Below are 13164 nucleotides of genomic sequence, written 5' to 3' on the forward strand. Positions count from 1 at the left end.
TTCACCTTTCTTGAAGAGTACCTCTGCATATGAAAAGGAAATTATTTAAAGTTCCGTCCCTCTTCCCCAAGAACCCATACACAAAAAAATTTCATGCAACATCAGTAATGTAAACCTGCACAAACAGTTCCTTCACTATACAGTATTCTGGGTTTCCAACTAATGGCTGTATTCATAAAAAGGTACTTACTTGGATCATTTAGTTCAGATGGTCTTGTACTCCTCTGTCTTAAGCTTCCTGTAATTTTAGGATTTTTTGTCCCAGTTATAAGACCAACTTTTCCATTCTGTCGTAACATAGAATGTCCTACAACCTCATTACTCAGTAGAATATCTGCTGGACCTTTTCCAACAGCAGAACTATAAAACTTCTTTGTGCTGAACCCTGTACCTGAAGATTTTTGCCCTGCTGAATTCTGATGTATTGAAGAACGTGATAAAGGTCCCACAGATTCACTTAACGTCACAGTTTGTTGTCTGGAGACTCTTTGCACATCCTTTAGAGAAGCACTTTCACAATGTCGGCATTTGGTTTGATTTTCATTTGCCCTCCCACAGTTTGGGCATTCAGTAGAATAATCAATCTGTTCCAAAAGCTAAAGGAGAAACAAACACACAATCAGCAATTGTAAGTACAAAGACAATTTCCTTGCACCTAATTTCTGTTCAGAATGAATCATACAATCATTTAGGTTGGCCTTTAATATCATCAAGTCCAACCATAAATACAGAACTGTCAACTCATCACTAAACCATATCCCCAGGTGCCACCTCTACATGTGTTTTAAATTTCTCAGGGGATGGTGACTCAGTCACATCCCTGGGCATCCTCTTCCAATGCTTGAAAACCCTTTTGGTGAAAAATTTTTCATAATATTCAGTGGAGATTGACAACACTACATTAGCAATTACAGTAAGCAGAGAAAGCTAACATTAAAATAAAGTTTATTTTAAAAATTTCATTTAAGAAAATGAAAAATGTTCTAAAAGGAGCAAATATAATTTGTGGCAATTTTTTAAAAGCGATTAATGTTGGACAAATCAGATTTTCCTTCTCGTATTTTCTTCCGTAAATGAAACACTGTTCAGATACATATATCCATCAGCAAGATGGTCCAGTTACACCAATTCTGTAAAAACAGTTCCATGGGACAAAAATAAAGTAACCTAAGGACCTATAGAGCAATGCTGGAGAGGATTTGAAGAAATCTTATAAGTCAAATTTATTTGTCCTTCCAAGATTCCTTCTAACAGCCTAGCAAGGCATGCAGGAAAATTCACTCCTCAAGGGAGAAAAGGTACAGTACATCTATATTCTAGAGTCACCTACCACTCACAGAGAAGAAAGTAGGACTTGAGGAATAAGAATTCCCCAAACTTCCAAGAAGCACGCATGAGGTTACAAGGGAAAATGTATCCTATCACTGCAAAGATAGTTGTCTTTTGTTTTTCTCACATTTATTAGGTCCCAATTAATTTTGTATTACAAGTGTAAAACTTGGACTTCTAAATCTGAGGGATTCAGTACTAACATATAAACTACAGAACGAGTACCAAAGTGAATACAGAACATCTCTATAGATGAAAATTTAGTGCATGTTATTATCTCCTGGAGCACTGAACTCAAATGGCACAACCACTGTACGGTGGACTACTGAAGGCAACAAATACCTACATCCCACCAAAAACTTTCAGAATCAACTTTTGAAAGACAGCTTTCACAATCTGCACCTCTCCCCACTCCCAGCCATGAATACACCTCCAAAAGAGCACTTCCACAGGTGTGGTAAGTCACTTCAACCCCAAAGTTAAAGACGAAAATCATACAATGAGAACATTTTATTTTCACAAAATTTGTGCAATTTAACAAGCTACATATACCATGGAGAAACAGAAGCAAAACCCTCCAAGTGTATAAAATATATCAGACCCTTAAAATCAGGGCTGTAGGATGACATAGCAAGTGACATGAAAACCAGTGTTGTGCCTCAGGGCTGTTACAGGATGTAGTTCTTAGAAAGATACTGCTTATCACACTGAAGAATTTCAGTCAGATATTAAAAATATTCAAGAGAAGGCACCCAGAGTACCTGGAAGATCTTAAGGATAGAGTAATTGCACCCCTCTACTTCAAACACATGCCAAAAATTTTAAACCAGTTTTTATTAACATCATATTAATTAGCTAAATAAGCAATGGAAATGCCAAAGATCAATACCAGGTGTTTCAAACAAAAGCTAAGCATACATAAAAATCAGAGATTTACAATTTTTTTTTTTTTTTAAACAAAAATTTTCGTACAGGAAGTTTTGCTTTGATAGTCAAACAGTGGTACCTGTATGTGGGTATTATGAAACTTCCATAGTACCCTAGGAAGCTGGCAAAAAATACAGAGAGCCTTACAACAATTTCCAAAGTATCTTACATCTGATACTCAAACAAGTTCCTGACAAAAACATCCTGGCTGGCTGCATGTAGACCAGAAAATGCCATTTGGATACGCAAGGAACTACTCTCACTGAAAAAACAAGCAACTTAATAAAAAGTACTTGCACCTTTGCAGTACTGTTATCTTTACTGTTTTGAGTACAGAAAATCATGACACTAAAATACTCTGTCAAAGAGCAAAATATTGTTCCTCTATTTCATCAAATTACAATTATCAATCTCTGGTTTATCAGTAAGCTATTCAATTAAATCACAGCTTCTTTTTCTTTTTAGTGCAGCTTCTGTCTATTCAAATCAGAAAAGAAATATTTCACAGCTAGTAGCAACATTAGCACTTAAATATCTCTATCACTGTAACTTTTTTTAAATTATGTAAGTCTTCCTCCCAACTCTACGGATTTTCAAAACACCTACCTGTTCTACTCCAGAATGACTATTTTTAAAACATGCAACAACTTTTAAAGTTCAACAAGAGTTTATACATTTTTAAAATACAACCCACCTTTGACTGAGTTAAGCATTTTTTTGTAGCAGAAGACAGACTCAAGTCAGATTGGTATGAATTGCAATGACTTTTCTGTCGCACCTTTCTCTTAATGTCAGATTCCGATTCAGACTCGTCTGTATTCTCCATTACACTGTCTAGGAGGGAAAAGATGCAAAAACATTAACAAGGAATGTCCACTCATATACTGTTATAATTACTTCTTTACATACACTAACTTGAACTAAACATAAACAGATTTTTAAACCTCAAAAAACCTACAGTGTTTAAAGTATCTCATGATCTGTTGCATGAATAAAAAAAAATCCCCACAGTAACTTCAAAAATGTAGTTTTAGTAATACTATTGCAAGGTCTCTCACTGACAACTTTTAACTCTCACCTAAGATATGGAAGAAGAGATGGAGCCTCACCTGGTTACATGTTTTCTTTCAGGTAGCTCTAGAGAGCACTAAGGTCTCCTCTGAGTCTCCTTTTCTCCAGGCTAAATGCCCCCAGCTCCCTCAGCTGCTCATTATAAAACTTGTGCTCCAAACTCTTCACCAACCCCACTGCCCTTCTATGAACACACTCATGTGCTTTCCAAATGGAGGGGCCCAACACAGGACACAGCACTTGAGGCACGGCCTTCACCAGTGCTGAATACAGGGGGACAATCCCTGCCCTGGTCCTGCTGGCCACACACTAGTGATGATATAGGCCAGGATGCCAGTGGCCTTCTTGGCCACCTGGGAACACTGCTAAGTGTCAACCACCAGATTTACTCATTCAGCACAAGACACAGTAGTAGTCAATTATACTGTCATATCCTGGTTTATACTGGGACATTTATTTAAGTGCTGTCAGAGTATAGGAACACAGAAACTCATGATTTAAATCTCGCTGTGCATTTTAAGAAATTGAATGTGTTGTACAAGAGTGCCTTAATTGTTTTAATGTAAAAGAGCTATTTATATTCCCTTAATTGCAGTCTCCATATTGGAACTTTTTTAAAGACTGCATTTTTTTTAATAGATATGAAGACTTTTTCAATATACATACTGATGGTCTCACAAACATCCCACTCTGAGAAGACACCACAAAACTAAAGAATGGATCATTTTCAAAAAAGAATTAACAATACATGGGTTTTTTTCCTAATTTAACTAACTTTAGAGTAGTACTGCTGAAGATCTACTTAACATTAACCTAAAATGGCACAGCAGAACAACTTGCCAGGGCAGGTGACTATGCAGCTGAACAGCAGGTTTACAGACTGTATCTATACTAACAAAGCTTCACAAAACACAGGGTATTTTCTTTTCCGATTTCACAATTTCCACACCTGAAACCAAACTATATTTTTTCTACTACACCTCCATCAGCGTTCCCTAACAACAATGTAAGAGCATGTTCCAGCTGAGGAGCAGAGTTGATGCTGGTTCTTAATTATTAACTTCCTCAGTGTATGAATACACTTCATAGCAAGCGCTGGCTACTACATTGCATTTTTCTTCTACACTGCTACTGAAATTCCTCATCAGTAATTCACAAACAATCTGAGGGTTTGGTCTCAGACTAGTTAACTCCAGAGGTCTGTTCCATCTCCAATTTTATGATCCTAAGTTTCCCCTATTTCTGTTGCTTTTAAAATAACTGAAGCCTACTTTAAAATTATTACATGACTCAACTAGTTGCAGAAATCTGTCAAGAAGGGCAAAACCGTCCCTTCATGCGCAAACTTGTACAAAACTAGAATAACATGATCTAAGGCTGTAAGTAGATATACTAAAGGTTATGTAAGATTTGGCAACACACCCACTCAAATCAGGTATTAAAAAAATTATTCTGCTTAGAAGAAATGAGAACTCTAAATGTAACTTACCTACTCCTTGAGATCGTGGTAACCTAATATGGTCTGCCTCCACTTTCTGAAGCTGAGGTGGGTATTCTTTCCTGGAAAATGAATTAGACGTATGGTTGTTCTTTTAACAGACACCATTATAATATAGTCACAATTATACATGAATAAAACAAACCTGAAATGCATCTGAAAGTTACAAATAAGCTTCTCCTATTACATGCTATTTGTACATATAAAAACGTATTACCAGAACAATAGAAACATCCATAGTAAATGTCATGGAAGTGTTTCTGATCTATATTTCCACTATAATTATCAATAGTTCTGGAGTCTGTCACTTTTAGACCCAAGTTTCCAAATATTGAAGCCTGCATCTTCTCCTCCTCCTCATTCATGAAATCCAAGACAGATACTTTTAAAAGCCAAGAACAGAAACAACTATTATTTTAATATTAAAGCAGATTCCACAATTTCCACTACTTAAAAAACAGGAAAAGATGGAAAACAGAGGAAAGAGATCCGATGTCAAGAACTGTTGTGGCCAGAACCCAGAAAGAATAACACAGCAGATATGGTTCCTATATACTTGTTTTTAAAATACTGTAATATAGACAAATTACTGGATAATAAGTCTTTTGTTAGTATTACTTGATTCTCCTGAAAGATGTTTTCAGTTTACACATGTGTGTCATATCATACTAATAGCAAATTAAGATTCCTGAAGCTCAGTGCATGTGGGCTACTGTTTGTAGCACTTTTCTTTCTCAGTGCTTACTCAGACCTGCAGCTACAGATTACTATTCTTGTCAAAACAGAGGATGGCACACATCTGAAACACAGGAAGCCTTACCAACAAACTCACCAGAAACTGGCTTTATTGGAAAGCTAAGCACTCGGCTGCAAATGGGTCACACATGTCCCAAACTGCTACCTCTGATTACAAGGACATTAATCAGCATCAAGAGGGCTAAGCAAACAGCTGCAGGCAGTAACATCTCCACTAACAGCTAAATTTTGAGGACCCATCTGACAAAAATTCGGCTATGGCTGAATTAGACTTTAGCTTTAGGGATAAGATTTTATTTCTTTCAGCACAGCATCTCCTAATGCATCAAATTATAAAACCTTTGAATTTTCTGCATTTCTAGGTAACATTATTAACTAATATCGCTGGAACAAGATTAATCTACAATGCTCTTTGGGACACTTCTTACCTAAAACCAAACACATTTGACTGTATTGATGGGCTGCAGCTTTAAAGAAAATTCTGGCAGAAAGAAGGATTGAGAAACAAGCACAGCTACTCAGAATGTAGAGACGTCACAGCACTTTATCATGACTGCTGGCAAACATATCACAGATGACAGATTAGGTAATTTATCTGTTACTGATTGTGTCAAATGTGTTTCTGAAACAATCCTGCTCCCTCCGAAAAATTTTTAATACCTGCACACACAAAAACTGAACCAAAATTGGAAACTCGGTTTGAATATTCATTCATAAATTAAACACATTAATTTTTTAGATAGATTTCCTTAAAAATTCAAATCACGTGGAATTAGTCTAAGGCAGAATTAGTGGAAACAAAATGCAGAGCTCAAACTCATCATCATGAGAAGCTGTAGTATCAAAACCAATGTTCATGACATTCCAAAGGGTAAAAAAATCTTGTAACATCATTCTAGATTTGAAAAATATAAACACTGCAGTAAGGGTGTGCAAGCTCTTGTGTCATAATTACCTTTCACTAGTATTTCACAACAGTGTCTTGTTTTGAACATAATTACTTCTAGAAAAATTATTTTCAATAAGATGCCTAAAATATATAACACTTAAATGATATTTACGAGAAACAGTATTGAAACTATTTGTCATTTAACTGAAAGCAAACAAAGTAAATGATATGGCAGATTTAGAGTACTAAAATTTCTTTTAAAATCTAGTTGACAATTTAAGTCTCTCGACATGTCTAACTCAAAATTTTTCTTCTAAGAATCATACATTTGTATTACATTTTTAATATGCAAAATAGATTAATCTTATTAAGATGAGAAAGTTATCATTTATCATATAAGGCTAAATAATCCTTTTACAATAAATCAGAAGACACTAGCATTATCTACCCTGTCTGAATTTCATGTTAGCAGCATAGACTCACATATTTATAATTATTAAACAGCCAAACACTCACAAGAATACAGAAGCGGTAGCAAAAAAAAAAGTGTATCTTTCTTCTCCCACAATGTAGAACTAAGACACTCACAATGAACCAGTAACACCCAAACCCAAGTCACAAAAGCTAGCTCCAAGACAACTGAGGCTTTCCCAACACACTTTAGTGTGGTTAAGAATGCAAGGTCAAGCTTGCATTAAATTAGAAAGAAACGTGAAGACAAACAACTTAAAGGCTATTTAATTTTAAATTTAAGCAAAAAAAAAAAGAAAAAACAAAAACAAAAAACAAACAAACAAACAAAACCCTAAAAAATTATGCTTTCTTGGAGACAGTGAGAGCCCTTCCACAAGAAGGCAGCAACTGTGGGCATCTTCTACTACTTTCCTTTCCTGAAAAACCCACAGAGTAAGGGAGAGCACACCACCATGAAATTTTTACAGACTAGAAAACAAAGTTGCCCTTCTGACAGTGTTTGTTGCTGCCTGAACAGCTGCAGATCCGTTAATACCTTCTCCAGTAAAATACTTAGTACACTGAGCCATTTAATTTTGTGTGAGTGCAGAAAGAGAAGGGAAACTGGCTGTTTTTTAAATCAAACATTTTATCAACCTTTAAAAGGACTATCCAGAAAAAAAAAAAATCTTAGAACAGATTTAAGAACGTACAGCACTTCTAAAAAAATGCCTTCTTGCTGTTAAACCCTGGCCTAAGTCTTCCATTTCAACGGGAATAATTGAAGGATCAAACAGTTGAGCTGATCAAGATGCAAGATTACCATTATACTGAACGAAACAGTTAATAAAACAATGCTGAGAGGTGAAACAATTTTAGGCATCTTGTTTAGCTCCTACATTATATGCACTTTTAGTACCTTTAAGTACAAGGGAAGTAGACAAGCATTTGACAAAAAGCAATCTCAGGAACTAGTAAAAGCAACAAACAGCAAAACACTGATTACAAGAACAAGAAAAATCAAGCTTTTTCTGCAACACATAGGACTGAAATACTGAGGCAGTCTGGACTGTGCAGCATCATGAACTTTTGACATATTTTATTTTAACTGCTAAATGCTACAATCTTCTTAAGTAAGCGTGTTTTGCCCAGACAGAATGGTGACATTGATTTTGTATTTTCAGCAAACATTCATTATTACTGCTGTAGTCTCTTGCTGATGGAATTGGACGTCAGTATTTTCACATTGGCCTCGTAGACAGACCTTTATGAAACTCGATAGATTAAAAGTGACATTTTCACTTAAAAATCCTGCTCTAAGAAAACAAAAACCAGAAATGTGGTGAGGGGAATGAGGGGAAGGGGCAGGCCCATAATTTCTGTCTATATCAGAAAGCAAATGAACATGAAGAAAATCTGGATCTGGGGATTTGGGAGGTAGTGCTACCTACAATTTGGTATAAGCCACATCAAAAAGGCTGCACTAACTCCTAATTTTGTTGAGGTGCAGGCTTACACAAGAGCTGTGTTTAATGCACAGCCTGGCTCTTTGAGAGGCTGCCTTATTCAGCCTTTCCTCTGCTTCTGTATGCATTATTTGGAGATGTATCACTGCAGGCAGGCTGTTGGTTGCTACATCATTACACAAAAAGACAGTAAAGTACAATAAGATTGAAGCACAAAGCTGCTGAGGTGAGATTTACCTTCAGCATGTGTTAGAGGAAGAGCAGAGTACAAAAAGTGAAGGCTGAAAAGAGAAGCAGCAGCACAGGGAATACGGTTTTCAGAACACAGGTCAGCAATCCCATTTGGCCCAGAAAGTCAGGAGCTGCTGCTGCACTTATCATGACAGTAATGATTAAAGCTAAATTTAGCAGCTCCTGCCTACATAATCTTCCCCTGCTAGGACAACAGCAAAAAGCAGGCAAAGAAAAAGGAACATATCCAGTACTACTGGATGAAGAATCGGCAGGTATCCCCATCAGAAAATTAAAATCACACCAGCATGGAACTCAAACCTTTTCTTCTGTGCCATCCAGTGACACTAACTGGCCGATGAGTATCTATTTGATACTCCTTTTAAGAAGTAACTAAAGGCAGTAAAACAGAAAGGCTTGATTTTCTGAATTTGAAATAAATCTAGAAAATCCTGAATTCACAAAGAACTTGTGCTATTTGTATCATTATTAGTTAAACATATATATAATTTTTAAACAATTCAACCTGGTATCAAGCTCATACTGCCAACAGCCACCTACACAGACAGGATATTTACAAAAACTCAATGAGTTCATTACCGTCAAGAAAATATTTCCACTAACATATACATTTAAGCTATATATGAAGAAAAATAAATGTATGATATTTCAGACTGCTAACAAAATATTAACAGCAGTAAACCAGATGCAAAACAAGTGAGAAATTAGCCTGAAATGAACAATAAAAACCCAGTGTGTCAGGTTTTGCTATACATTTTCTATTAACTGCTTTAACATATACACTTCATGAACAAAATATACACAGTAATGCAATGAAAACCTTTCATGCAATTCAAACCACGCTGAGATGATAGAGTGAAAGCTGTTAAACAGCCTACTAAGAGGTTCAGAATAATTTTACTAAGATACTTCAGAACTATTCTATTACACAAAGTTCACAGCTCTACAAAAAGAATTAGCACTTAATTCTTAAAATCCAGAAAATGTTTATGCAATTTTGCATTGGATATATAAATAAATTTCCGGTGGAAAATTACCCAAAATTCACAGTAACAAAGCATTACTTAGAGATGGATGTAAAGGTCCTTTTTCAATAAAAGCAAGTAAGTGAACCATAAAAACAAAACTAAAAACAATCAACCCCTATCACATATGAGCAGATATGGTTGACTGGATTGAATATTCTTTAGCTAGCATTAATACAGCACTCAATCTGTTAATTTTCTTAATGCTTATTGCCATGCTCATTTGATCAACAGTAAGCTTACCTTTCCTTTCGGTCCAGATTGCTTAAAATATGAAAAAAGAAAAAAACACATAAGATGTAAAGCCCCACATGTGTTGCACATCACTAAATGCAAAAGTTATTAAATATAAATTGTAACTGTTTCATTGTCTTTCACTAACCAGTCTAATTTTCAAACATGAATTATAATTTTTCACCACATTTTTGTCAAAGTAATTAAAAATGCACAAACACTACTTCACAGATAGCAACAGTCAGTAGTCTAAATACACTGACTTGACTCTTTTTCAATGAGTAAAATGTGATTAACTCTGAACTTAACCTGGGCATCTCAATTCACTTGCAATGTAGAAGCCAGTAAACAGAGTTCTAATACATGAATTATTATCAATCCTCATTTCCAATCACAGAACCATTAAGGTTGGAAAAGACTTCTAAGACAGAGGTCAACCACTAAAACAATCCCTGATAGCCATGCAAAAGAGAAAAAGAACTTGTTTCCAACTATTAAAAATATATGTGTTTAAACTGAGAAACAAATTTCAGCAGCAGTCCTTAAATATGTAAGAAACGACAAGGAAAGGCTAGAGAAGGCTAAATGGAAACCTCCTTCTGAGGTTTAGGCCACAACCAAAAATATCCAAAAAGAACCTAGGAACTAGGGCCACTGCTTTTACAAGCACCTCCATTAACATTAGTTAACATAGAAATGAATGTAGCTGATGCTCACACAATTCTGATCCTTTGTATACCAAGACCAATACAAAAATAAATCTAACGAAGCTTAGCACACAGACAACTTGAAAATTGTATCTACACGTCTTCTGTCTTTTCAAAATTTGCAGTATGGAATGCTGTAAGCTTTTAATCTATGTGATTGTTCCTCCCAAACATCAAAAGCCTAAAAAACTTCCAACATACATGCATTACATTAAATGTATTCTAAAACAGAACAAATTCAAATTGTTTCCTGTTTTACTTCAGCCAAACTAAATAGAGTAATGATATTACACAGTAATAAAAACTCATCCTCCTTTCCTTTTCACAAACAGTACACTCACAAGAATAGAAGAAACTAATTATCTTGTTACTCAGAAAACAGCAGGAGTGGAAGCAAAGCAGGTAAGAATGTAGTCCTGATAATCCTACAGACTGCAGTATGAAAAAAGTACTTTCCATCTCCATATTGCTCTGGGAAGAGAGTAAAAGGACTGCAAAACTGAATGTGACCGTGGCAACTTAAAACTGGGGTGGGAGGTAATGAGCCAGTGCTGTGTGAAGGTGGAGAAGAATTGCTCCTAGCTAGGCTTTACTGACAATAAACGCTGCTTTTGTGCAGGTCACATCCCAGTTTATCAATGCAGTCAGATCCAAACCATGTCTGGATAGAGACATATCCTGTATCTTTGCATCCTTGGCACAGTTCATATGTAACTTGTATGTAGGTAGCTTGTTTACAGGTGCTTCAAAGCGTCACCCTGTTAAGGAACACATACCTAATGCTAAGGAAACTTAAAGGCAGGAAAAAAAAATTCCAGAATGCACAATACCATGCACTGTCATTACATTAGATGCCTTATGTGTTTGTTTTAAAATTCCTCACCAATAGAAAGCATTTAAAGAAATTCTTGCTTTTGTACCTCAGGAAGATTAAGAGACGAGAATTCTAGATTGATCACTGTCTCTTACCAACTGCTTCATGCAGCTCATGCATAAGATTTGTTAAACATGCAGTACATACATGCTACTTCAATGCCAAGTCTGGAAGAACAGTCAGTCAATAGCATAAGACAGAACCATGCACCCATTAAATGAAGCAAAACAGTGTGAACCAACTACAACACTAGGGCAAGCTGTATCTGAAAACCTGTTCATCAGACATGAACAAATTTTAATTTAATCCCCAGATTCCGCTGGAAAAAAAATGAATACTTATAATATTATTTTGAAATACCAAATTTTGTAGTGCTAGAAACCTTCACTTTGCATATAAGAGCAACAGATACTAGATAGGCTTTCAATTAACATGCATGTGCAAAAAAAATTGCAGGAGATAAGAAATGCAGTACAAATCATACACAAATTCAGCTTGATAGAGATTATAACTGAGTTCATCATCAGCTTGTTCCATGTGACACCATCCCCACCAAAGAACCGAGTGTAATTAACAGAATCTGTAATGTCAGTGCCAGAGACCAAAACTGCCCAACTCATTTAATAATGTTTTTATTTTTGGTTATCCTTTCAAGAACCTACCGTTGATTTAAGTACAATATATTAGCTTAGATAAAATTATTTTCCCCATGTTGTTACTGATCACCACACCACAAAAAAATCCAAAAATTCAAAAAATTAACAGAACATAACTTCGTGTCACCTGCAAATTAGCACAGGAAAACAAGACCCAAAAATTTAGAGCTCAATTTCCATGCTATCAGCTTTTCTGTCTTGATATATACATAGAACTTTATTCTTGGTTTGCCACTCACATTTTCTGCAAATAGTCCTTTCTGAGGAATCACCACCAGCACTTACTTTTAAACTCAACTATTGCCTAATGTCAGTAAAGATGAGCCAAAAAAGGATATAAAAAAAATCCTACACAAGTAAAATATATTACCTACTTTATATGGTCTGGAATTTCACATTATGGTCAGTTTTAAATAGTCTTATTTTAGTTGGCATTTTTCTGACTATTGCCTTCTCACTCAGAAACCTGTGCTTTCAATATCAAGTAGCCCTGAAATCTCTCTCCTTTTATTTATTAAGAAAAAAAAAAGTCTGTCAGGAATCCACATTTTATTAATTTTCAATCCACTAACTCAGAAACAGATTTAGAAGCTTTTAAAAAGCATCACTTGAGTCAGAAGCTACTGAATTAAACATTTGCAAAGTTCCTATGTAAAGCTCACCCTCAGTCAATTAGACCATGCTGGCTCTGATATCCTCCAGTAACAAACACACTGTTTGGAATTGTTATGTCTATTTCCTGCCTTTGAAACGCCAAAAATATTCCTAGCATAAGAGGTAATTGTCTGTTGCTAAGGTAAATGAACTACAATAACAATCCTAAAAGAAAACATATTTAGAACACTCAAGATTATTACTATCCCATTACTTCACACAATATTCAGCTGCCTATGTTATGCATTAGGTTTTTTTCTGCGTGTCACACCTTTTTTTCTTCACATTAAACTGTAGGCTTATAAAAAAGTAAATCCCAGAGGCAAGAAAGGCAAGCAGGCAAATCTAACCTCCCCTGAAGATTACAAATCTG

The 13164-nt window shown here is 35.5% G+C and overlaps 1 protein-coding gene across 12 annotated transcripts in view; it reads right to left on the bottom strand.

Annotated features, from left to right (window-relative positions):
- The window catches only part of SENP6 (SUMO specific peptidase 6), a 73000-nt gene that overhangs the window by 26681 nt on the left and 33155 nt on the right, over positions 1 to 13164 (bottom strand). For 7 of the 12 annotated variants that reach the window (XM_088162144.1, XM_088162141.1, XM_088162146.1 and 4 more), the window contains 4 exons: positions 9910 to 9930; positions 4817 to 4887; positions 2951 to 3090; positions 191 to 596 (listed from right to left, as the gene is read on the bottom strand). In XM_088162144.1, coding sequence (XP_088018270.1) covers positions 191 to 596; positions 2951 to 3090; positions 4817 to 4887; positions 9910 to 9930 — 638 coding nt within the window. The remainder of the gene's footprint in view (positions 1 to 190; positions 597 to 2950; positions 3091 to 4816; positions 4888 to 9909; positions 9931 to 13164) is intronic. The other 5 variants (XM_014870207.2, XM_014870205.2, XM_088162147.1 and 2 more) reach the window with 1 other exon arrangement.

This window comes from Sturnus vulgaris, chromosome 3, assembly GCF_052056855.1.
Source record: "Sturnus vulgaris isolate bStuVul1 chromosome 3, bStuVul1.hap1, whole genome shotgun sequence".
Taxonomy (NCBI): domain Eukaryota; kingdom Metazoa; phylum Chordata; class Aves; order Passeriformes; family Sturnidae; genus Sturnus; species Sturnus vulgaris.